A 26,638-nucleotide genomic window follows, 5' to 3' on the forward strand; every position below is an offset into this window, starting at 1 on the left:
GGGGTTGTTCAGCCTGGAGAAAAGGAGACTCGGGGGAGACCTTATCACTCTCTACAACTACCTGAAAGGAGGTTGTAGCGAGGTGGGTGTTGGTCTCTTCTCCCAAGTAACAAGCGATAGGACAAGAGGAAATGGCCTCTCAAAATGAACTGTTACAAATACTAAAAAGATACCCTGGAGGTATTTAAAGACATGTAGATGTGGTGCTTAGGGACGTGGTTTAGTGGTGGACTTGGCAGTGCTAGGTTAACGGTTGGACTTGATGATCTTAAAGGTCTTTTCCAACCTAAACGATTCTATGATTCTATTTCATATTAGCCTATATGCCTAGAGTAACAGCAAGCACTTCAATGAGTGTTGTAGTACAAATCTATCCCATGTTCACCCTATGAATTCATTCAGATCTAGCTAAAGTAGCTATAAATGCAAATTATAGCTTTTACCTTCTGAAGTTGTGTAGTGTGGCCTTGGATTTAATGAATTTACCTTGGGAGGATGCATATGGTTCAGTATAATGACCGTTGTAATGCAGCTGAGGTGGTGGAGGCATCATATAAGGCTGAGGCTTGGGCTAAGAAAGCAAGCATTTTATTGTTAGTTAAAAACTCATGATTTATTTTAAAAATTAGTCTTGAAGATTTTTTTTATACATAATGTATAATATTATATATATAATATATAATGTATAATACACACAGAAAGCCTTAGTCTTAAACCATTTCTCTAAATCTGCCATGTAAGTTTCTCCTGTGAGGTTATACAAGAAATAATAAAAAAAACCCCAAAACAAAACCAACCCAAGACTGTATCTTGCCATCTGACATCTAGGAGAGTCTCCTAGATGAGTCTCCTAGAGACAGAGCAATCAAACTAAAAATAGAAGTATTTAAAATATTTTTCATTGCAATTATTTTAATTCCATTATTCAGATACTACATAGCAGCTTTTTCTACAAGTCAGAAACAGTTCCTCACATACTAGACTCATCTTTTTCACTGGTCATTTTATTTCACTGAAAGAAATTAATGCCTAATTAAAAGTCAATTGAAATCCATAAAAACGCAAATACAAAACTATTTGCTCTCCTTACCATAGACATCCTGGACGAAGACCGCCTTCTAACAGGATTCACTGTAACGGGCTGGGTTTGTCTACAGAAGAAATTTTATGGTGAGAAATGATTCTTAACAACACCAAGACCTATTTCAAACCTCGGAAAGTGCTCCCAAGTTCAGTTAAAAATCACTCTACATTTCTTGGAGCCAGGCCCGGTGTTAAATAGTCCTCCCCAACAGTCTCAAAACAAGAGCTCTGTGCATAAAGCACCATTGCAGACAGTATGAACAGAATCACAAAACCAGGACCAAAATACCTCAGTTATATCTTTGCCTCTTTTCTACGAAGCATAAAAAGGAGACATCCCTGAAGCACCGCAGCAGGGCAGAAAAAGCAGTGGAGTAACTGGGCACTAGTTCCAAATTTGAACCCCATATAAAAATCTCATACTGTAAGTTACCTGTTCTACAAGACCAGACATAAAATCGTTTACAGAACGTAACATTACAGATGTTACAGGAACTGGAAAGCGTGACTATACTGCATAAGCATTTGTGCGTTCTAACATTCAAGCTAATGGTAATAAATTTTCATAATTTGTTGGACTGTCTCCAGGATGTAAGGTTCAGAAACCTTAAGCTCCTTTTTCCCCACCCTACACTGCACCTGTACTCTGCATCTTAAAGCAAGACAGAGGTCAAAAGACAGCAGAATAATACAAATGCAGGAATTGCCAGATTTCAGAAAGAAAGATGATTTTTTCAGCTCACCCTTTGGGAAGTGAAGGACGAGAAAGGATTGGAAAGCGTGGAAGGGAAAGAATGAGGGAAGATTTCTGAGAGCCCTCCTCAGGTGGAGAGTCCAGGGAGTCTCTAAAGACAAGGTACGTACAGATAAAGAAAAAAAAACCCTGAACTTAATACAGGCATGCGTAAGACAGTTTTCAGCAGCAGGACCAGATGACAGGTCATCTTAGAGTAGAGATAACCAGAAAAGTTTTCTTGAGGACTTTACCTATTAATAAAACCATGTTGTGGTGAAAGGGTTAACATAAGTAAACCTAGAGACTGACATTCAATACAGAACTATAGAACTGACATTATTCAGATAGCAATGCACAAGTCCCACAAATGCACTGCTTCTACCAATATTTCTTATCTCTCTCAGAAGGCAGCCAGCTTTACAAGCTTAGAGGTATGAGGTCTACTCTGTTCCAAACTAATCTTACTCTTCTAAAATAAATTAGCATTAAACACTAGCGAGTCATCTGCGGTACAAAATATTCCATTATCTTTCCACTGGCCTCAGCAAATTTTGGACCAACCCCTCCATAGCTATCTTCTCGTGTACAAAGAAGAGGAATAGAACATTCGGGAATCATGCTTTTTTCATGACAGACTATTCACTGGGTCTAATTCTCTATTCTTTGACTGAAGTAACTTAACTGAAGGAAAGCTGTACCAGTGGAGTAGCTCAAATTCCAGCCCTTGATTTACAAGTTGGAGACCAGCCCATTTAAATTTAATTTGATGAATTGTATTAAATTTACTTTGCATTGGTGCTACTTGAGCTATACGGATTCCATGGATATCCAAAGGACCACATACCTCTCAGCTGTCAATCCAGCACATTTCAGGAGTGCTTCACATACACTTCCCGCCCTTTTAAAGGCCTCTAGAGTGTCCTTTCAGAGCAGTTCACCCAAACCCAGGCCAAAATCCCAGTAGCTCACAAACATTCTAGCAGTAGTAGCCCCCAAAGCAACTAGTCTGTCACAGCACTGAGATCCAGCAGCTGGGGCCAAACACTATTACTTTTGGTAAGATTTCAGTGTTTAATATTGTCCTCTGTTATAAAGCAGAACATGTTTGAGAAACCGTTGATAAGTATTTTCTCAAAAAAGATTAAGAAAAAAACCCCAAGTCATTAATTAGTACCATCTAAAAAGGACCTCTATAAAGACATTACAGAGGTTATAAAAGATTTCACTTCCCAATGGAAGCTTCAAGGGCATCAAGAGTTCTGCTAATGTATTCTACTTACAGGCTGCATTTATTTAGTCTGTAAAATTTGTGTCTAGCCACACACATCCTCCACACATATTTTGCTGTTTCCATATCTTCCTGCCAAAAAACAAAAACAAAATTTGCATATTAGGCCAAATATGCATACCCTTCACTTGCTTTCAGACAAGCCACTGAAATTTTTAAGAGTAAATTAGCATTGACCGATTTCGTTTTAATGTAACTTCATTACTGTCACCAGGTTTTCCCTAAAACTGTACTTTGCGGGCCTGAACATGCATTCTAGCCTAACAATTGTATTAGATTTATGCAAGTTGAAAGTAGCAGCCTTTTGTTGAAGACACTCTTATCAGCTATAACACTAACACAATTTACAGTATATATATATATCATGCCGTAAGATTGTCAACAGCTGCTTTCTTGACAAAGGCAACTGGCAGATGCTCCTAAAATTAATTCTGCAAGGAATGCCGTGGCCCATTCCAGCAAAGCTCTAAGACCATGTTTATCTTTAAATGCCACTGATTTGAAAGTCAAAAAAACATGCTAGAAATTTTACTGGAATGGATGAAAATGTTTATGACCACCTGAACCAACTTTGTCAATGTACTCAACATAAAAGGTCAAATTTTTAACGCCTTCCTGTAGAAAGCTAGCCAGAGACAGTATTACTTTTGACTCACTCATACAGTTCAAAGTTGCTAAATATATATCAAGTAGTTTTTATCCTTTGAGTTAAATTAGCAGTCTTAATTTGTCTTTTTATTTCCTGATGCCTTAGCGAAAAAATAAAGTAAAAATCTACTCACAGTTTGGAATTGGATTGTCTCTTCTTTGTTTGCCAGCTCTAATGCGAAAAAGGATTTGTTGTGGGACATGTTGGCAATATCATGCCACCTGTAGACAAAAGGGACAGAACATGACTGGCAAGCTCTGATTTTCAAACCACAGAAAATGCAACTGAAGACCAGAACCACCACCAAGAATATGGATAAATAAAAAGTTCATCAATCTATCTGAACAAGTTGCAGACCATCACTTCCATATCCATTAAATGACAGCTGAAAGGAAAATACGTATGTGACTAACTCTTTTGAAGATGCACAACATGTACAGTAATAAATTTATTACTTGTCTTCCACTTGAAATTCTTTCAAGTGTTCTTTTTCTTAAAAAAAAAAAAAAATCAAATTTAGACAAATTTAGTTATCAGTAAGTTATAATGTCCCAACTGCTTGAAAGCAAACCATACATTCTAGGAAAAAAAAAAATCTACACTAAACAAAGCCAGTAAGGCATTATTATACATATTTTCTAGAACTCTCTTGCATATTGACAGATGAGAAAAAGTTAGATTGCAAGAAATATAATACCATATATTTATTCAACTTCTTGTTAAATATAAATGTAGTTTGATCCATTAGTGTTATGTTAGTGTAAACAAAGCCTATATCACTGATTTATTAAAAGAATATTCTGCAGTGCACAAACACAGGGAAAAAGCACGATCTATATACAGGACTCTCTCTAAAGGTATTTATACGTATTTATACGACTTCCATTTTCATTATATAGATGTGGCTGATAGCATTTTCTATAGCTACTCACCATCATATGTATGAGGTAGAGAAACATTAATGTCCCCATTTTGATGCAGAACAAAGATCCCTCAAATTTAAGGCCATTTATGGACGCAATCATGAAATTACTTGAACTAATCTGAAGCATAACCCAGCCTTTGTAAATTGTACTAGCAGGTCATTTGTCTATGCTTTTTTGCCACCCAAATACCATGATGTATCTATCCCCAGTAGAACTGCCTATAGTCATACAACAAAGAAGCAATAGAGCAGAAAACTGGATCCTGAAATTGGAACATGAATACTTTCTGATGGTCTCCAATGTGCAACTTTTTTCTTATGTTTACACAGACACTGCATCCACAATTCTTTGGGAAATTGTGCAAAATGCATGGACAAAGCTTTATTCCTCTCCCCCGTGTGCTTGGAAAGTCAGGCAGCAGAGCTGTTACTGCTTCATTCTGCAAGAAAGCAGAGTAGGGCACTTCTACCACCCTACAGAATTAAAAAGAATTTGGCATCAGCTTTCCTATCAGCAGCAGAGATAGAGATTTTTGTGAAGGACAGTTAACAGTACTCTATTTATAAATTCTATTAAACAAAACCACTAACAGAAAGAAGCACAGTTGCTACTTTCTCTAATGCCAGAAATTCACCATGAGTTCCAGTAACTGTTGGACCACAGGATTTCAAGATTCTGTTCATATGCAGCCAAAAATTCAATTCTAGAAGATTAAAGTTCACTAAGAATAAAGCCTTTCTTGCTCTAACAATAACTACAGATAACTAAGAGTCATTTAAAAAAAATCAATCTGTATTTTTTAAAATTTATTCCAAATTCTGTCCAAAGATGCCCAAGCAACCCCTCTTGAAGTCAGTGGGAAGCAGGCCATTTCACATGAAGACTGAATTTTAACTGCTAGGTAAGTTGCAGACACGCCTATGTCTACAATTTAACTATCAGAACATTAAATAATAAACTAAAACAATGTATGAATCCAAAATAATGAAACAAATGTTATCATGGGACTCTCCTCTATTTCTTTTATATATAATATATGAAAGGAACTCCTGGATAATTTTACAATTGAGCATTTCTAAGTAAATTGACGTGCCCATCTCAGGACTTAAGATGTTCTATGTGCAGAGAATTGCTCCTTTTTGTCTCAATAAATGTTTTGCAATGGAATGCACATTAGAATTAATCCAGCTTAAAGAGATTCATCCTGCAGTCAGTATGTTGAAAAATTCCCATGGACTTCAGTATGCACTGTAGCGTGACAACTACGAGACTATGTTCAGGTTTATCAAATGAATAAATACACATCGTACCTAAGAGTCATTCATGCTAGTGAGGAACACACATAAAATGTGAAGTGCACAAAGATATTTTAAGAAAGAACAATACTAACCTAAATACAACAGGAGGACGACCATTTTTGTGTTTCACAAAGATACCATCAAGACATGCTCCAATGAATATGTCACTTCCTTGGCTGTCCTGTAAGAAGTTACAAAAAGTTATGCAAATACAGAAAAAAAGTCTTTGAAAGCAAAGTTACATGAGAAGCAACTACTTTTACAATTTTGGGGCAGAAAAGGGGTGGTGTGGTTTTTGGGTTTTATGGCAGGAAGTAACCCTTTTTACATAGGGGGGAAAAAGTAACTGAGACAAAGATCAAAGCCCTGTTTACCTTTGCAGGATAGGTCTCTTCACCATAGCCCTCCATTCTCTCTACTTCTTGCATATATAACATTTCCGCGTCAGGAGGAGTAAGGCCTCTACAAATGAAAACAACAATCAGCTAGTACTGTCAATAAGAAAAAATCATCTTTGTTTTACTCTGACTGACACTGTCAAAGCTTGAAAAGTATCCCCAAGACATCCAGGCAACCATCAAATCATGCTGTTTTCATCTGTACCGATGGCTGATATATTTGTCTCAGCCTTTACATTTTGATTCTAGTAACTTCTTTCTTTCAGGCATCTCTAGGGGTAAATGGCAACAAAGACCAGTTAAAATTATCATCTCTGCTAACGGCAGACAATTATCACATTCTTCTTCAAATCCCTCACTGTCACCATATTTTCTCACTTTATCAGAATGATTATTCTGGCACACGTGTTCAAGACCTGAATTTCTCCTATTGCAGTATATATGTTTAGGACCAATATGAAGTTTGATGTTTCACATTTCAGGAAAGAGAGTCTCATTTTCTAAATGCAGACAGAGTTTTAACTGTAATGGTTTGAAAACATGAGAAGGACAAGATCTGTAGGTAAAGATAATATTTTTTTTTAATTAGACCAACTGGCAAAGACAGTTTTCTCACAGACTTACGGTAGTGTCACAGGGATTAAAAGCTTGTGTTTCCCTACCTACCTCAGTTGATCTCATAAAAGACATTATCTCTACCTGCAAAATCCTGTCATGCTCATTCTTATGTCTCTCAATACTTTTTCAATCATCAACCTCTCTGTTTCTTCACTTTTTCCTGATGTCATGCAGATTAAGTTTTCTTTGCTGAACCTTAACCATGCAATCTTGTTACGAAAGCATTTCAAAGATAAATGGATTTGAAATTTTCAAACGGTTGTTTTAAAACAATACAGGAAAAAGTAATCAGTATTACTCACATAGTCACAAACATTTTTCACTGATGAACTAACAACAGAAATCTTAACTTTCCTTTGTCTTGGACTACTGCATCTTAGCTACCTTTTACTTAAGATCATAAGCATTCTGGCACAGTGACTGTCTCTACATTTCTACTGCCCTCAGTATCTGCCAATGTTATTTATCAAGAAACATCCTTACTGGGGTCACAACTTAATATAAACAGGTTTCAGAAACATTATGCAGGTGAAGTCACGCTATTTAATTGTGTCCTGTATTCTTAATTTTCAAGCAGAATCCTCTCATTTATTTTAATGGTCATTCTGTTCTCTTTTCACTTTCATTCAGCAAAAATTTTTCTAATTTTAATGCAGATGTATCAGTGAAAAACTCATTTAAGTGGGAGGTGAAATTAGTCCAACTGCCTGAGATTCCCAACTTCCTGAGCTACTGAAGCAATCACATCAAAATTAAGCAATAAAGAGTTTTAGAAATGTTACCTGTACTTCTGATGTAGCAAGGCAACTTTCTGTGTTGCTTCTTCCAATATTTTTTCTTCTTGTAGCCAGCCCTTAAGGTGAGATAGCATTTATAGAATGAAATACAAAAAATCCTACAAAATTAAATGGTTATAGTTTCTTTACACAGGCGAATTAACCCTCCACTCTAGTCTTGGAGCTTAGAAGCTGTAATATGCACACAAATAAAAACAAAAAGCACAAAACAAACACTGTTTTGAAGCGGTTTTACTCACTTTCCCTTGTCTACCCCAACCTTCTTTTCAGTGTCATATACAATAAAATTGAAAAGATCTTGCAACATCTTTGCTTCTGTGCAATACAAGGTACCATATCTCACTCCAGTCTCAAAGAAAACCTTTACTGAATTTGACAATCTAGGGAGTAGTAAGCTAGATGGATCATGGAGTCTTTAACAATGATTTGCATTTACCAATCTAAAGAAAGATTTGAATTTAAACTTATCAATTTAAAGTAAGTACTTACCACTGGAAACAAAGCAAATCTTTGCAGAAACTCCTGAGATTCATATTGATCATAGTCTCCAAAATCAGCTAAAAAATAAAAAATTTCTTGGATTCAAACATTTGTAACAAAACGATTCAATACCCAATTAATTGCAGCAGGATCTCCAAGTAGCAAATCTCCATCCTATTGAACTACGATCTGAAAGTAAAACAACGGAACAAACTAACCAGTAATGTTTATGAAGAGGAAAAGTAAAGACACACCCCATCTTTTTACCTTGTTCAGAAAAATTGTTAACGCTCCGTGTGGACAGGAAAGGAGAAGAAATGATAAAACAATCAGAGTGTTGCTCCAAGTTCCTTAGTTTCTTGGATTTTTATTTGTTTGTTTTTTTAATCACAGAATGGTTGAGGTTGGAAGGGGCCTCTGGAGATCTAGCCCTAAGCAGTGTCAGCTACAGCAGATTGTCTCAGAGCCTTCTCCGGTCAAGTTTTGAATACAGAGGATGGAGATTTTACAACTTCTCTGGGCAACCTGTTCCAGTGTCTCAGCACTCTCACAACAGAAAACTTTTATCATGTTCAGACAAAATTTCCTGTATTTCAATGTGTGCCCATTGCCTGAGAAGAGTCTGGCTCCATCTTTACTCCCTCCTGTCAGATAGCTAATTACTTGCAGTATAGCGCTGGCAGACTGCTCTAACTTGCAGCTGGACTCAAACACTGCACAGAGCAGCTGGAGCAGCCTTCCGCTCTCAAGCCTTCTACAGCTCCCTGCCCCTGGACACGCAGAAAGTGGGACCTAGAAGCCTTCCCAGACTCAGGGGCATGCAGTTCTGATCCTAATAACAGTTTTGATTTTACATCATGCCAAAGGGCATCCCAAGGAATTTGCCTCTTTTTCTGTTTCCAGGAAAAAACTAGCCAATGTTTCAAAGAAGAGAAATAAACAGTCTAAATTGGAAAAGTTATGTACCAGTCTCACAGGAGAGACTGTGGAACAGCAGTCTGTGCAGAACGGCTGCTCCCAAAAATATAAACACGGTCCCCAAGTATACAGATCCTATTTACATTACCACAGATTCTCATCCATAATAGTATAATGTTAGAGACATTTAGGAACCAAATTTGTATTAAGCATTAACAATTAACATGCAAGTTATTTATGATGAAAGGGGAGAACTTGTGATACGCTACACCAACACAGCACTTGAGATAAAGCACTGTTTAGAATTAGCCTATTGTAATTATTTCAAATACAAATCATTCTTGAAACCAGTTCACTCGAAACAGCAAACAACTGCTTCTGTTCGTTCACCAGCTAAAATTAACTAACATACCTGGTATAAGCTACTTCAGTCATCAGAGCACAATAATTTAGAACCTGTGTTTTTTCTGAGTTATTTTTTCACTGTGTTATGAACACATACAGTTTCTCTCTTATACAAGACTGAAAAAGGAATGTGAAAGCTAAAAGGATAAATATTTTCCACCTGGAAAGAGGATTATATTGAAAGATTTCTAAAAACAACTCACTGAGCAGAGAGACATTACAGTGTCCAAAGATATGAAAATAACAAAGCAAGATTTTGTCAGTTGAAGACCATTAAATCCTGGCTTGGATTAAACAGATTCACTGTTATATAAACAAGGCACTAATACAATTCACCCTACTCCACTGGTAATCACATTTTCAAAAAACATAATCATCGTCTTTAATGTGATACTACCAACACATATAACTAAAAAAAGACAAAAAAACTTAAGTTGTATGTACTGCAATGATTTTAAGTCCCTTTCAATTTTGGCAGATTTACAATTTCTGTTAGATGTACTGGAGCGGCATTCACTGTGAAGCAATATACAAACACACTGAACAAAGCTGTTGCCATTAAAAACTTTTCTTTTGAGAGATTTAAGATTGAACAAGCATGTTAGCAGGGAAGCCGAGACATGATCAGTGCAAACAGACTTAAGGCTGGCGGTTCTCGATCCCATCTCACCCCAGTTAGGAAAAATAAAGCAGCCATTTTCATGTAGGTGTCACAGAAATGGGTCTGCAGGAGTGATTTAAACATAGGAATTGTTAACAGTCTCGCATACTAATTTCAAATAATCTTAGGTGCTAGGATATTTGGGAGAAAAAGCGGAGGTACAAGTACTACTGTACATTCAAATTTGCTTATTTATTAAAACATGTCTCTTTCTCTCGTTACCATGTCAGGATAAAGAGTCTTCATTAACAGAAACAGATGAAAGGTCTGTCGATGTAAGCAGACAACTAAAGCCTTTGCCCCCAAAAGAAACTCCAATGTCTAATTCAAACCCAACTGCTGAAAATACATGTTAGATACCCAGGTACACCTCTGAGGACTGCACAGAAATACCAGCAAGTTCAGGGCCACCGATCCTGCTGTTCCCCTTCCTCAGCCCATATGACAAAGTTTCTAAGGAGCAAGCCTTTCATAACTTACCGAATTGGGTCTTTGAGTGCTAAATACAAAACATGCAATAGAAAATATATCACCAAAGTTTCTAATGCAACATTAGCTAATTGGCACAATTGCCTTACTTACCCTGAACAGCTAAACCAGCCAGATGTATTGCTTGTTCCAGTGTGCAAGGAATGTTCCCCTCCAAAATGTCTTTCTTTAATTGCAAATAATACTGATACCTACATGGGAAAAAAAGAAAAAGCTAATATGGGTTTCTTAATTTAAAGAGAGTGCAGATGAATATGCCTGCATTTCCTATTCCTCTCTACATTCCCCAGTTTGTGTGGAGGGTAGTCTTCCTCATCATTTGGACCCACTATTTCATGGTCTTTGTTAACTCTTCCCTTAGCTTTCACATATCACTGCAGAATCAAATACTGCTGCCTCTTAAAACAAAGGATCCCCAAAATTTCTATCTACTGCCATACCCTCATATTTTTTTTTTATTTTTACCTCTTCCTTCCTTAATATTCTTATTATCTTCTCTTTACAATGTTCAGTACACTGCTGCTGTATTGCTGCATTCTCTTCCAATAGATCTAACATTGCACATCCCTTCATTCACAATAATAACTTTTATTTCTGCATTACAACTTCTGAGTACATTTTGTTCTCACTTTCAAGGCACCATTTTTTTTCCTTTAATCTGACCTTTTCCTGGGTCATCTCTTGTACATGCAACCACTACTAGTTGTACCATTTGTCCACAGTCTGAACAACTATTTTCTTGAATTCTTCTGCCCCTTTCAGCCATCCATGGAACACCCTATCTTGAGCCCAAAACACTTCAAAACTAAAAAATGCCATTATAGCTACTTAGACTTTGCCAAGAAGGACATTTGTCTTGTGTAAGTCTAGTTTTAAAAGCTTCTTAACTTCCTCATATTGTATGTTAACTCTTGTGAAGTAAGGCTTTAATACTCAGAACATGGAAGCATGTGCTGCAATTCATTCAGTGATTAGAAAGATCAGGTAAACTCCACACAAATTTTCATCAGGCTAAGAAAGACGGCTCTCTTCCCTCACTATTTAACAGCGTGTTAAATACAGTGACATTTTATAAATATTGTTTAGACTCTTCTGGATCCTACTACAGAAAAGCAGTATGCCATGTGACAGTAGATAACATCCTTATACAACACACACAAGAACAGCTGGGGCTAAACCCAGGCCTTAAAAAAAGAGGAAAGGAAAAAGCCACCGCATATCAAGGCATTTGGGGAAATAAATCTTCCCAGTCAAGCAGTAGAACATTAGCTCTTTCCATAAAACTGCTATTAAAACTAAACATACAGACGAAGAATCTTGACACTACCTCATGCTAGTACAAATACCATCTCTTTTGTCTACAACATTTCCGTTTCCTAGTATACATTAAACATATCATTTGCTTAAACATGCTCAATCTCACTTATATTGAAAAGGCATGAAAAAAATCCACAGATTTCTGAAACTAATCCAGACTCTCACTATCGTACATCAAAGCAAGTACCATCCCCTAGGACATGAGTGTAAGGTTGGCACATAAATTCCTGCTTTCTACGTGGCAGCACACTGCAAAAATGCTGTTAAAGCTTCAGCATAAACATCATATTCTTTAAATAAATGCCAGAAAAGAATATTCAAGGTTTTTCAGGCGATTCAGCTATTCAATGCAACACCATGACATATATTTTTGAATATATCTTACATATATCTTACCCTAATGCATCCTAGTACACCAACAGAATCTGAACCAAAGATTTCTTAAAAAAAAAAAAAAAAGAAAAAAGAAAGACCACTAGAATGACTTTTTAAGCCAGTAAAATTGCTGAGAAAAAGCCCAAAACTTCAGAGTTTTCAGAAAGAAAATAATCTTACAGAAATTACACATAAAACAGAAACTAAAGCTGCCAGGCATTGAGCAATATATTACAGCACCAGTGTCTGCACCAAGAGGCTTATCTCCCTGAAAAGCTTTCACACCACAATTAGTGGGAAAGGTCGCTGGCAAGGTATTCTAGCACCAGGGTATATAAAGAGAGTTTCATGTAACCACAGAATAAATTAAGTTGGAAAGGACCTCTAAGTGATCATCTGGTTCAGCTCCCCACTCAAAGCAGGGCCAACTTGGAGTTACCAGCTTAAATGGGTTAATTAATGCAAGCACATATTTCTGAAATAACAAATATATGTTTGTAATCCAGTTACTGGTTTTGTACTCATTTGCCTGTTGAAAATAATAATTAAATCAGAACAACTACACACATTAAGACTCTAGAAGCCAATGTAGGCTTCTACACTAGGCCCATAGGAATAACCGGCCAGTATATATACTCATTTTTACTTTTCCGCTGCAGCCAGCACCCACTTATGTGATGTTCCCCAGATTCAAAGTAGAAAGGGATCTATGATATCAAAGCTAACATCCACCTTCATTGCCCAGTGATACACAAAAAAAATCACAAGCCAAAGCTTAGCCTGTAGTTTGCCAATGTATTGTACCGAAAGTACAGAAAGTACTGAAAGCAAAATAAAGGAAAGCATAGCTCAATAAAATCTGCATGTGCTTTGTGCAGGATGGACGTCCTCAAAAGCAACATATGGCTCTTCAAAACAAAAAAAGAGAGACAAACATGAAGGGACTAAAACAATTAAAAGTCTAACCGTGCAAGTATGCCTATTACTAAAAACAGGTTTGAATAGATTCCTAAGATCACCAAAAATTTAGTTGTTTGCTTAGTTCATCACATATTTTAAATATTTGAAAGGGAAATAAATACACAGTTTGAACATAAATTCTGCCTAAAGTAATGACTTCCATTTCTATAGAGGTTGGGGAGGGAAAGCAGACAATTTTTAAATAAACCATACACTTCAGAATGCTGAAAGCAAAATTATAGACACATGTATGAAGTTTACCTGGTAATCTCCTGCTGAAGCTGAGAAACAGTAGGCACATAGAACACTACTCCAAAATACACAGTTGGCTCCAAGGCATATTTGTCCAGCTGCTTTTTCAGAGGCTTGTCCAAATCTACCCATCTGCGCTGATTCTGCTTATTATAATACCACAGACTGAAATATGTAATCTGAAAAAGAGGCATTTAAATGATGAAAAAAGTTACTATTGTGATATTTGATAAAATACATTGTATGTATTGCTACTTAGAAATAAAGGTTTTAAAACAAAAGTCTTGCTACTTAGAAATAAAGGTTTTAAAACACTGATTAAGGCTATGGGTTATTGAAAACTTAGAGAACCGGAGAGAGATTTAATATCAAAAGCAGACATTACTTCCATGTCAGATAAGCAATCCATGTACATAAGGTCCCCCACCTAAAACATTACCGCACCTACTCTTTAATTGCAAACAGTCCCTGACCCTGTTGTGGCAACCCACAGATGTTAGTAGTAAGCATTTATGTGTGACAGGAAACTAAGAGAAGTGAGGAAGGCAAATAGAAAATGACACTGGACAGCAGGAAAGCAAAGTATGGCTTCTCTGGGGAGCTGGCAGGCAGGCTCACGTGGGATGCTGAAGGACAAAAGAGCACAGGACAGCTGGTCAGTCAAAGACAAGCTCATTAAAGCACATGTATGGCTCATCCCACGAGCAAAAAAACGACCAGGTACAGCAGCAAGCTACCTTGCCTGAGCAGGCAACTCTTGACCAAGCCAAAACACAAAATACAGTATGCACTGGAACAGATTGCCCCGAGAGGCTGATGGCTGTCCATCCCTGGCATGTCAAAATCCCACTGGACAACATCTTGAGCAACACAATCTAACTTTGATTAGATCTCTTCTGAGAAGGAGTTTGGACCAGAATATTTTTCTATCACTCCACAATATCGTTCTAAATCCACACTGCAGAGCCACTCATTCAAATTTAAATTTCTCCACTATGTTTAAACTGATTAAAATCTGCTTCTGCAGTACTTATTTTACTCAGTTCTGTATCAGCAAACAGATATGGACTGGGAAATATTCATGTCATTATCATAGCAAAACTAGAAATCATAATTACAGGTTTTTTAACTGAGGGAGGGAGATAAGGGAATGCTACTAATTACTAATTACGTCTGTAGGCATTTACATGGAAATTCTCCAAGTCCTTGCTACATACACATTATTATATGTAGAAATGGTAGAAATTCCAACACCTTTAATCCAATACTTTTCTTTATATATTTTCAGATCTTTTAACTTATATAAAATAAAGCTATTAAGGAGGAAGTTTTATAAAACAAAGGACCATTCATCATAATGATTTTTTTACATCAATAATTTCTGTGAATTAGACTTGGAAAAGTTGTCTACCTAGCAAACAAAGTATCTACTGTTGTTTTCTCAGAAGCTCTAGCATTTTGATGCTTTGGAGCACAGATTTGAAATTCATGGGGGAGCGACAGCTGGTAGTAGACAAAGGTCACTTTAGTACTTTCCTGTGAAAACTCGCTTATATACACATCTTAAAATTCATATACATACATCTTCTTAGTTTATAGTCAAAACAGGATGAAGAGTCTACCCTCATGGGACTCTGGCTATCCCTTACAGCTCTGACAGGCTGACTATGCATTTAACCACCAGAGCATGGGCAGGTACGCTACATCCCAAACTTCAAGGACAGCAGTGAAGTCAATGCTCCGTATCAGCACAGATCATTAAGTAATTCTGGGCACAAAAGTCAAGGTGTAGCATTAGATTAATAAAACCATCTATTCCCTAAAAGCATTTTCTCTGGGAAACTAGCAAAACTGGGAAATTAGAGCCAATTCTAAGGCATAATGTTCCTTTGACATTGCATACTGGCAAAATGCACTTCTTCACCCCTCTCCAAATTAGCATCATCACAGTTTTAAGTGATTGTTGGTGGGTTTTGGTGGGTTTTTTTTCCCCAATGTTTAAAAAAAAATCCCCTAAATTAAAATTACTGTTACCATGTTTGGGGGTTGGACTAGATGACCTTTAGAGGTCCCTTCCAACCCAAACTATTCTATGATTCTATGTAATTGCAAAATCAGTATTCAGAAGATAAAAAAAAATGTTAGGGTGAAGTCTGCCCATTTAACCATAACTAAGATCCCTTCTGCAAACTCTAAGACAACTCTGGTCCTATTTGATAAAAAGGCAGGCTGTAATACAAAAATTAAATTTAATTAGAACTGTTCATAGAACAAAAAAGCAGTTTTTCAGTATAGTGGAAGATATCTGGAGAAAAGGCAGAATGCTGATTTCTACAAAATAGTTTCATGGTTGGGAAAGTTTAAAAATCACCACAGAGAAACAGACTGTATTCCCACATCAGAAACAGTTCTCTTGCAAAGCAAATCCTACAAACCAAATTTTTCACAGGTGGACACTGTGTGCTCTTCACTTCTGAATTCTGAAAACCAAGAGTCAAATTTAAGAAGTCATAAATACTTCCAGTTTCAAGAGGACAAAAGGAATATGGCTCTGAATACAAATACTATAAACAACACTGTTTTCTAAATTTCTCAGTCCAGGTGCACAAAGTTTGCCAATACCTTAGACAACATTTGCTTTTATTTCTGTGCTTCAATCCCCCAACCATAAGATATAGTGTGTGGTAACCTCCGCCACCCCACAAGGATATTGAGAAGACAGTATCTTAAGATTCCGTAAGATGTTAGGAATTGTAACAGTAGTACCACACAAACTCCATTAAGAAAGAAATACTCTGTTCACTGCAACATCACATACTGAAAAGGATAAAATGTACCGAATGACTACTCCTCAATCTTTCCTGCAGACTGAATGAGAAAAGGAATGCATGTAAAAAGTCTATTCCTCTTTCATTACAAGACTGTTAACACCATGCGCACAGTCACAGGAGCCAAAGTCAGACTGTGATGCTGACACCCTGTAACTTCCGAGTGTTATAAATGTAACGTATATATAATGCAAGACAGTAAGTAAACTAGAGGACCAAAAAATAAAAACAACAGTTAAAGTTGCACTATATGCCATGAGCTACTTGATCTCACTCGCTAGGAAGAGCTCAAAAAAGAAAGCCTACTGCGCTGGCCCAGCCCACCTGCCCAACAGGTCAACTGCATTGGCCCCGCGGCTGAGTGCGATCTGAAACGTCGAAGCACAATCTTCTGGGTGAGAGCAGAGGCCAAGGCAGAGACTGAAACCTGAGGGTAACAGCTACAGAACCACAAAAGCACACCAACAAAGTTGAAAGACTTCTATAAAAGATACCGCACAAACACTTTTGGAAACCAACTAAAAATGTATGCAAAAATTTCTAAGCAACTGTTTGAATAACTTTCATCTGCAGCCATGGTGTATTTAAGCCTCAAAGAAGCACAGATGTGTAACAGAAAGGTAAGGAGAGAAAGAGCACAAACTTCTGGTAACACCACCACTGCTTCAAACTCTCTGATGTAAGATACTCCTGGTTCTACAGCCTGATGTCTTAAACTGAATGTATAGCCTCTTTTTAAGGCATGATGATCACTTGCACGGGTCTGTTTCTTTAAAGCACTGTCCACTTTTTCATGCCTATCCACAGAACCGAGTAGTTACTGGCACAACAGACTAAGAAAAATGTTTCCGCGTTTTAAAATATTCTCTGGAATCCAGCATATCTTTAAACAAGATTTTTCTGCCACGGTATTTTCCCTTACAAATTCCTCCAATCTTGGACTATCAAAAATAAAATGAAAGCCAAGCAAAATACTATGGACCAAAGCCTGTCTTCTGACTTGTATGCAAACCTTTCACTTCAAGGGCAGAATTTGATCCGGTGAGTTTTCAGAGGAGCTTAATGCACCCTGGAATATTCGCACTGATTAAAATAGAATCCATTTTTATTCATTGCTAAAACATTTTATTATTAGCAGCTCAGGACAACACCCAATTCTAAAAAGAATGTCATGGCATAATTCTTAAAATATGTTAAGCTGTTAAGATTAACACTACTTTGAGATTCATTTATTTTAGTGACTTATTCACAACCCAACCCTTTTGAAGAAAATCAAATAGAAATAAAAAGAACATACAACTTATGCACAGTTACTTTCTACCTAGCCGCTTTCTGTCACTACGGACAGGAATAGTAAGCATTTTTGCATAAAAGTTCAAGAGTTATCAAGAACGCTAAGGTACCAAAAGCCCAACACAGTATTACAGCTCACAAGTTGGTGGGAGTGGAGTGACTTCATCTATGAAGTCAGCCAGACTTCCTAAGCTAAGCAGAGGAGCTTCGTCAGGTATGAGTGCCACAAAACTACATTACTGTAGGTGACTATATTATATCTTTTGGCATGATGTATGATGAGAGTCAGAGAAGTGGGGCTGATCAATCTTAAGAAGAGACTAAAGTAAAATCGTGCTGTGGACTTCAGTTGCCTAAAAGCGGGGTATAGAGAAGACGGAGCCAGACTCTTTTTGGAAGTGCTCACTGCAAGTTTGAGAAGCACTGGGCACAAGCTGCAATGTGGGAAATTGCAGTTAGATCAGGAAAAAAATTTCACAACAAGACTAGCCAAACACTGGAACAGGTAGCCCAAAAGGCGTCAAAGCTCTGTCCTTGGAGGCCCTCAAAACTCACCCAGGCAATCCCTGAGACACCTGATCCAAGCTGGCCTTCCTGAGCAGAGGGTGGGATCATGCAACCCTCAGCGGGCCCTTCCAACTCAAACTATTATGTGATTCTATGTCATTATAGAATTGGTGCTGACAAAGAGAAACAGCTTACTGAGAAATTCTTGGTTGTAAATTAAATAACACCTTTTTTTTAAAAAAAAAAAAAGTGTTATCTATTACAAACCCATTAAAAACTGAGCTTTAAATCTTAAAATTCTCATCAGTTTCCACATCTATTGAGCATACTTTGCTGTTTGTCATCTGGTTTATAATTTGAAATGGAATCAATGAGATAGTCCTTCTTCCCTGAACCAACTGCCTGATATTAGTTAGCTAAAATTAAATGCAGCATTTAGTTCTATTTTCCTCAATATGGATCAGCCTCATCCCTAATATAGTTCCACTTTGGCTCTAATCTAAACATCATTTGTATATATCAGTTATTCTGATAAGCAGAATTAAAAAGAAGTTTTAATATAGAATCTCAGGGTCTATTTTGGTCACAGTTTACACTATCTAGAAAAGAAATAAAAATTACAAATGTATATGCCAGATATAAAATGTGTGTAATCTTCTCACTTGAGCTTAACAGCACCTATTATGATCCCCAAACTCGACTGTGCCTTCCATTTTTTGGCAATTAAATATAAAGAAAAAGTTATGTTCCCTAGGATTTTGAGACAACACTATTACTGCCATCTTTAAAAAAAAAAGAAAAAAAGAAAAAAATATCATTCTCTATAAAACCTCAGACTAAAGGAAAAAAAACCAACCGTTTTTTGCGGATGGAAGCAGGGAGGACAAACAGACTTTACCACACATTCCCCTGAGGCATAGCAGTGTTCAAAGTTTACTTCAAACTTATATATTTAATTATATATTTCCCAGCTAATTTCCATAATCCTATATTACAAATCTTCCAGAATATCTCACAGGTTACAAATAGACTGGAAAAGAGAATTGTTTTCTAATTGTTAATACAGTGCCTTCTAATTAATGCAATCTGCTACCTGCCTCAAGGATTCCACAGTGACCTGAGGAATCACCATCCAAGATGTGAGGCAAGATATTAAAAAAAAGAAAACAGTAACAGCATTTACAGAAGAATGCAATCAAAATATATTTTCAGGCTTTTCCTCTTTTACACTGGTACATACAAATAAAACAAGCCATAAGACTTTCCTGAACAGAGTGCTGAAAACACCTTCTCATTATTGAAGGATAAGCACTGCAGTCAGACTTATAAAATCCCAGTTAGCCCAAGGGCTCCACTGCGTCTAGCTTTATTATATGCTTGGATACAAAACAGCTCCTGCCACCAGGGTATCACAGTTTATTTAAACTGCATGCAGGAGAACTGGGTCAATAACCTCGTACTGTGCACGACTGCCAGATACCATGTGAAAGAAAGTTTTACCCTACGTCCAATGTTAAGAACTACGGAAGGAGACAAGAGGTTTTGAAAATTCTCCAGAAACTCCACTCTTATCACAGCAGACCACCTCCTCCACAAATCTTCCCAATCTCTAGGGGAGAAAGGATTTGGAGCAGCCTGGACTGGACAGTGTACAAGATCCAAGACTTCCTGGAAGTGGTGGAGAAAGAAACCTGAGTCTTGCCATGTACCAGCCATCGAGTGGAAATTTGCACTCCTCTACGACCAATTCTTCTTCCAGAAAAAGGAGGACCACTGGCTAGCCTCATAAAACCCCCTCCCTTTTCCCCATCTTGAAACAACTCACTTTAGGGTACTTTCGCTTATACTATTTTTGTTGTTCTAGTACTGAGAAGATCTTCAACTGTAGCTGCAGGAGGGAGGATTTAGCAGGATAGCTATACGAATACAGAGAGAAGTCAGTCTTAAGTCTTAGTTCTTTCATAAAGGAAACCTTTTTTCCAACACACTCTCTCTCTCCCCCTCCCCCCCCAACTACTCCAATACAGGTTTCACAAATGCTAAATAAACAAAGCAATTGCCATCTATAACTTAAAGCAAAACAGCAGGGATAAGAAATAAACAAACAAAAATCAATACTTAGCAAGGTAATCTGACATATTCTAATTTATTCAAATTAAAACATTGCACAAATCACAATACACTGTGTTTTACACCCTTCAGATATCTTGAATAAACAGTCTTCTGACAGGCAAGGCAGATTCTACTCATCAGTACATCAGACAAAGGTAAGCTGGCTAATTTAGCTAATAAGCTAAAGAGCAACACCTTCATAGTGCATAGAAGACATTATATCCCATCGACATATTTTAACTTCTTGCAGAAACAGGTCAGTTATCAATCAACATGACCAAGAAATGTTGACACATACTTTTTTTTTTTAAATCATGTTACTTTTTCCCACCACTGTCCGAGGCTCCAAGAAGGATGGACTCGCATACCTGCTTTTGACTCACGCCTTGCACAGCACTGACATTAAAAGAAGTATCATGTTCCCATTCATCAGAGCCTTACATTCTGATTGCTTTACAGTGGGTAAAAGCAAAATTTCATAGTCTAGAAATACTAAACAATAAACTAATGTCTTTGCTTCAGAAGTAAAGAAAACCTCTTCTGTCAGAATTCGTATAAAACTATACAGCAATTAGCAGACATTGTGACAGTGAAAAAATACAATTAAGAGGTATATTCAAATTCTGACCTAACTTTATAAAAAAGCTAAAGAAATCAGGGGCAAGGCTTCCTAATTGCCACAACTGCTTGCATGGAAAAACCTTAATTTTGTGCTGCTCAGTGTAATATGACTGAGTGCAAATCCTATACCTGAATGTATAGCTTTTTTCCTTCCAAAAAAGGAAGACCTACAACAATTGCACTGAGGCAATTACTGATTTTTGGCTGAATGCTCTATCCTTCAACTTATCCTGGCTCCTAAATTACAATTACAGCACATTTAATATGTTTTAGATGGAGTCAAGTTTGTTTTTCAATAAAGTAGCATCTTTTAAATTAATTAGATTACACACTGAAGGTCTGTATTTTTATATACATTCCTCCATGACAATTTCTCCTTTCCTAATTTTAAGAAAAATTTGATTCAGAGAGGCAAGCATAGCAGTTCAACTATGAGCGCTGCTTCTCCTCTTATTTCTCCAAGCATTAGCTAAAATTTTGTCAGACTTTGATACAAGGCATAAACATAATTATGTTAATAACCGTTCTGTCATGACTTGGCCCAACTGTTATTTGCCAGTCAATATGTTTACTGATTCAAACACCTGTAAGAATATTTACAGTTATACTTGGTCTTATTTTAAAAACACTCTTTACGTATGCAAAACACACACTTAAGAAACCACCACACTGAATTAAAGGTATTTTTATGTGTTTTCTCCAAACAAGAGCTGATACTTTAGAATTTAGAGCAAAGTTTTACAGCATAGTTCAAGCATTTCTGAAGCACTGTTTCAGAACTTTGAAGTTATTCAGGATGCGGATGACCTTGATTCCTTCTTTCCTATTCATGTCCAAAACAAACACAGGAACTTGCATATGCACAACACATACTTTCCACAGAAGTTCCCTACAATTAGTTCTTGTACTTGTCCCCAAACCTCTACTACATAACTGCAGTTAAGTCAGACTCTGCTTGTACACAGAATTTGCCCCTTCTTTCTGGTTTATAAGTGTTACTAGAAAACAGAAATAAAAGATCCAGCAAGAGAGGTAAATCGGTTGTAACATTTCCTGCCAAACATCCTATAGATATCTAGCTGTATTAACATTTAAAAAAAACATTTATATATTTTCAAGTATTTAATTTGTATACGCATGCCCTAGATGCAAGATGAGCAGCGCTGCACATGCTTTTTAAGGTAGTTAACAATCGGAGCTCTCAGCAGTTTTTCAAAACTTGTAATTCCAGAAGAGTTTTCGGCAACAAATACAGCTTTTTGCATAAATCAAGTTTGGTTATAGTTCTCTCACAGGATAAAAGACAGGCTGTGCTACAAAGGGTAAGTAACTTATGTTCCCTTTTCCCTTTGGCTTCTTTCCCCAGTTCCTCAGTTTGAGAGAGCTGGATTACATACCCATTGCTGATGAGTCACATTCTGGGAATACCAGAAGATATTCTTCTTAGTTTAATGCATTCATTTCACTTTTCTGTAAAGTCTACCATTCAATAAAAAAATAAAATTGTCAACATTCTTAAGACTTCCTAAACCCTAACTATGTGCCCATACTAGTATACAACTTGGAAATTGAGAAGTACTAACGGGAAAATCAAAAGAAAACCAGTGTTTTCTCATTTACATAAAGATCTGTTAAAACAAATATCTTAAAAGATGGCACAACATTACAAATAAGCCGTTCAATTTACTGCCCAAATTCAGTAATTGCAGACTACACCAGAGAGAAAGAGACATTTACAAATTTTACCATTCAATGTGTAAAAAGGTAGAGATTCCCCTCATACCTCCTGCAATAAGCTGTTTTGAAGGTGCATGGGAATGGCATGTCGTAACTGCGTAGCCCATATACAGTAATCTGAAACTGATGCCTCGGTTTTCATAACTGCGTTAAGTCTCAGTATTCAAATAAACAGTCATACTTTCATGTTTAACACTCCGAATTCACACTCAAGCTTTAAGGAGGCTTAGTGTATTAACAATATGCAACATCTTATAGAAAGTACTTAGTATTTTACAGTATCAAGGATTAATGTTGTTTTTGCAGATTTAAGCGAAGTGCTGAGCAAATTTTTCTTTCTGAAACTTTCTACTAAGCAAGCAGTCAGGAATGATCCAGTATCTGCTTGGCAAATCTGACTATTTAAAGGCAGAACAACATTTTTTGAATGCAAGCTCTGGAAAGTAATTTATAGCCCTACTTTCCATTCCCTTTTATTGCAACACATTTTCCTGCCAAAATAATCCATGCAAGAATGCATGACTGCAGGAATCCGCTCAGAGTTCAATAGTGTACTGTCAACTCCCTTAGTCTGATATATGACTCCTAATTGAGGGAATTGCCATCTTTCTCTTTTTTTTTTTAAAAAAAACAGATTTTTTAGGAGTAGCTCCGAAGAAAAAGGTAATGAAGAATAGCTAAAAAAACCCTGCATCTCCAACACTCTGTGACTAGTTCAATAAAAGCTAGCAGTCATCATTCAGGAAGACAAAGCCTTTGCGTCTTGCAAACCAAATACAGTTAAAATTCTTCACCTTCGGTTGACTTAGCAGTGACATCTGAAAGTGGAGAGATAAAATTGACAAACTCCATTCACACAACAATAACTGAATTCTAAATATATGATATCTGATGTGTTCTAAGTAAACACTAAGGCTACGAGAGTAGTCTCCCTTTGCTAGAAGGAGCAAGATAAAAAAAAAAAAAAGGAAGTCATACTGTTGCACAGAATTGCATTTTTCCAAAATAACTGTACACTAAAAAAAAATATTTGGAGAATCTACAGGAATGCATATTGGGATTGAAAACAACAACACAGTAAACAAACTTAGAGATTAATGGAGTCACATCTATTTCATTTATTTATTATTCTCCAAACAGAAAAAAAAATATTTCTGGAAAAAACCCTGACTGTATATAGCATTTCCTACTGAGAAATCCTACAGTAACGCATGCTGTGTACAGTTACAAATGTTTGCAGGATTGAGTCCTGAATTTATTTGCTCAATATTTGAGCAAAGTTATAAGCAGTTGCGATTGCTTGACAATGAAAAGGTAACATTTCAAAAAAATCATAGTTATTAGACAACAATTATTTTTACGATTACTCTTTGTTTCCTTTGTCTAGGGTTTTCATCCTGTATTTGAATCCCATATTCAAAACACCATTATATGGCAGGCCACGTAACAGAGCAAAAGCATCTTTTTTCAGAAAAATGTTAGTAACACTAAACTTTTATGACAAGTTTTCTCTCTCCTTCCCCCCAAAAGCACACATGCTGTCACAGTTTTATGACTACAAAATGAACTAAACCTTTTGAGACTCTCGTGGGAAACATCAGTTTACACAGGATTGAGAGCATTCAACTACTGCAATCAAATCTACCTGTGTTCAACAAAATTATAAAACAAGGACATTGGTTCATATTTTGGTAGACTATGTAGATTTCTATAAACAACATTTCGCAGCTCAGCATTTCAGAAGTAATTCACTCGATACAGGAGATGTATGAATAACCACCAAATGTGTGGGAGAGGAGTAAGTTTCAGTTGCAAAAGGATCCTTCAAAGTATCAAGTAAAGAATTTTTGAGGAAAAAGGCAGATTACACAGATATATATACAGATTCAACTAGTGCAAACCGTGTTTCCCCACGAGGCCAGCGCTCAGTCTAAATGACTATATGCTTGCTCCAAGACAGTGTCTGCAAACATGTTTGTGGTATTTGAACAAGCAATACAAATAGTTGGCCAGTGGTACACTTATCCCATTTTGTGCTTTAGGTTCTTTTCACATCACTAATCCATCAGAAAGAAATACATGCATATAAATAACACCCTCTTTCATATCCTTAGCTAAAAGTTGTCTCAAGTCTTGCAGTAATTCTTAACCACGTTGCTTAGGCAGAAATTTTTTTTTGTTGCTTTGTGGGGTTTTTTAAACAGCATTTTCAGCATTGTCAGGTTTAAAAAACAGTTGCTTTGTCTATCGCTCTAAGCTTCTATTCACTGCCACTTCTCACATGTCCTCCCCTTGGGCATTCCCTAGCTCTGTAATGTAACTTTTGCAACTGTTTTGGAGCAATCCAAGTCCTCATCAAGATCAGAACGTGAAGAAACAAGGGGCACACAGGACTGCTGCTCCAGTAAATAAACTGATTGCCCCAAATGGTAAGGATTCACCACATAGGTCACCTAGCACCAGAGACAAAAATCATGCCTTCGCTGGACAGTTCACTTACCTCCCGCAATTCAAGCCTCTGAGCCACTGCTTCCAGGCTTTCCTGGCCTGTGCTTTCCACCGACAGCGTGAACTCCACAAATTCATTGTTGAGCAGCTGGATACGAGCCACCAAGCAACTCTTGCTGGATACTGTGTAACGTCGAGTTCGTTTCAATTTTAACCCAAAAGGTAGAGGCATCTTCTTTTCCCCCCACTGGTAAAAAGCTAGTACGACTGGGACCTTGGGAGGGGACAAGCAGCTCTCTTCTCTCAAAAGGTAAGGAGTTGTAAAATCTCCAGAGATCAACCAGCAGCAGCAGTATCCATTAAAGACAAGCAAGTTTTCCACCAAGAGACAAGTAGAAGGGGCATCCACTGGAATCCTAGTAAGGAGCAAAAGAGAAAGAGAATAAATACGAGAATCGGAAATACTTTGACTGAAGGGGGAATGGTAACATGGGAAAAATAACGTATATTTTTTCTAAATCTAAATAATCAGTCTACTTTTCCAAAATGCAGAGCTGTTACACATTCAAATAATGAAATAAGCACCAGTGTTTCTGGTTTTTCCACAGACAACACCGGTCTTTGGCAAGTTTATTTTTTTTTTTTTTAAACTCGCAAGTGAATAATGATTCTTAATCAAATGCGGCTGCAATGTGTTAAAATAAGTATTTCTAAACTGAATCAGTATTTAAATGAAACACCTCTAAGAAGTCTGAGTTGCCCAAGGTATTTCTAATACTGAACAAAGGCATTTTCTTTAAGAGCAAAACCAGCAATCTGGCTTGTTTTTCAGAGCAGCATGCAGCCTCAGCTGCTATCTGTTGGATTAAACACAAAACCAAGCCCCATAAACGATTAAGGAAAAAAAAAGGCAGGAAGAGGGGCATTAAAGCTCACACCTTAGCCATTGCCTACCAGATAATTAAAATCCAATTCCTCTAATTTTCCCTGAATTGCAGCTAGCTGTACCATTATTTCTTATACTAAACTGCTGTACGATGTTTCAGGTTACGCTTTGCCTCACCAAGAGAGTACGTGAATTCTGAGAACCCTTTATTTTCCAGTTTTTCCTTGAAAAACATACGTATTCTCAGTCTAAAGGTAGCCACCCATTTCCCCACCTTTTGCAAACACCTTCACGTCTCCCCTCTGGTCAACTCCCTAACGTGCAAGCTTCGCCTTTCTCCTCGATTTCAAGTGTTTTCTTACCACACGCACCCTAGCCTGAGAAATTTATCACTCTTGCTAGTGCTGGGTTTCAGTAGGACATGCAAAATAAAAGCATTCTCTAAATACAGGGTTTTTTTCTGCAGAAGTACGTGTGTTGAGGGCAGCCGCTACAGCGAAACTGGGCGCTGGGGCTACCACTGAAGTGGGAGCGCTTCACACACGCGACATAAAGC

The 26,638-nt window shown here is 37.1% G+C and overlaps 1 protein-coding gene across 2 annotated transcripts in view; it reads right to left on the reverse strand.

Moving 5' to 3' along the window:
• The window catches only part of PTPN21 (protein tyrosine phosphatase, non-receptor type 21), a 47,916-nt gene that overhangs the window by 18,262 nt on the left and 3,016 nt on the right, over nucleotides 1–26,638 (reverse strand). Inside the window, exons 2-13 of one of the 2 annotated variants that reach the window (XM_009280759.1) lie at nucleotides 25,249–25,612; nucleotides 13,660–13,829; nucleotides 10,840–10,937; nucleotides 8,283–8,350; nucleotides 7,779–7,849; nucleotides 6,355–6,442; nucleotides 6,073–6,161; nucleotides 3,890–3,977; nucleotides 3,100–3,179; nucleotides 1,827–1,928; nucleotides 1,091–1,151; nucleotides 487–571 (exon numbers count right to left, since the gene is read on the reverse strand). In XM_009280759.1, coding sequence (XP_009279034.1) covers nucleotides 487–571; nucleotides 1,091–1,151; nucleotides 1,827–1,928; nucleotides 3,100–3,179; nucleotides 3,890–3,977; nucleotides 6,073–6,161; nucleotides 6,355–6,442; nucleotides 7,779–7,849; nucleotides 8,283–8,350; nucleotides 10,840–10,937; nucleotides 13,660–13,829; nucleotides 25,249–25,428 — 1,180 coding nt within the window. In that variant the 5' untranslated portion in view covers nucleotides 25,429–25,612. The remainder of the gene's footprint in view (nucleotides 1–486; nucleotides 572–1,090; nucleotides 1,152–1,826; nucleotides 1,929–3,099; nucleotides 3,180–3,889; nucleotides 3,978–6,072; nucleotides 6,162–6,354; nucleotides 6,443–7,778; nucleotides 7,850–8,282; nucleotides 8,351–10,839; nucleotides 10,938–13,659; nucleotides 13,830–25,248; nucleotides 25,613–26,638) is intronic. The other variant, XM_009280760.1, reaches the window with a different exon arrangement.

This window comes from Aptenodytes forsteri, unplaced genomic scaffold, assembly GCF_000699145.1.
Source record: "Aptenodytes forsteri isolate BGI_AS27 unplaced genomic scaffold, ASM69914v1 Scaffold193, whole genome shotgun sequence".
Classification (NCBI taxonomy): Eukaryota; Metazoa; Chordata; class Aves; order Sphenisciformes; family Spheniscidae; genus Aptenodytes; species Aptenodytes forsteri.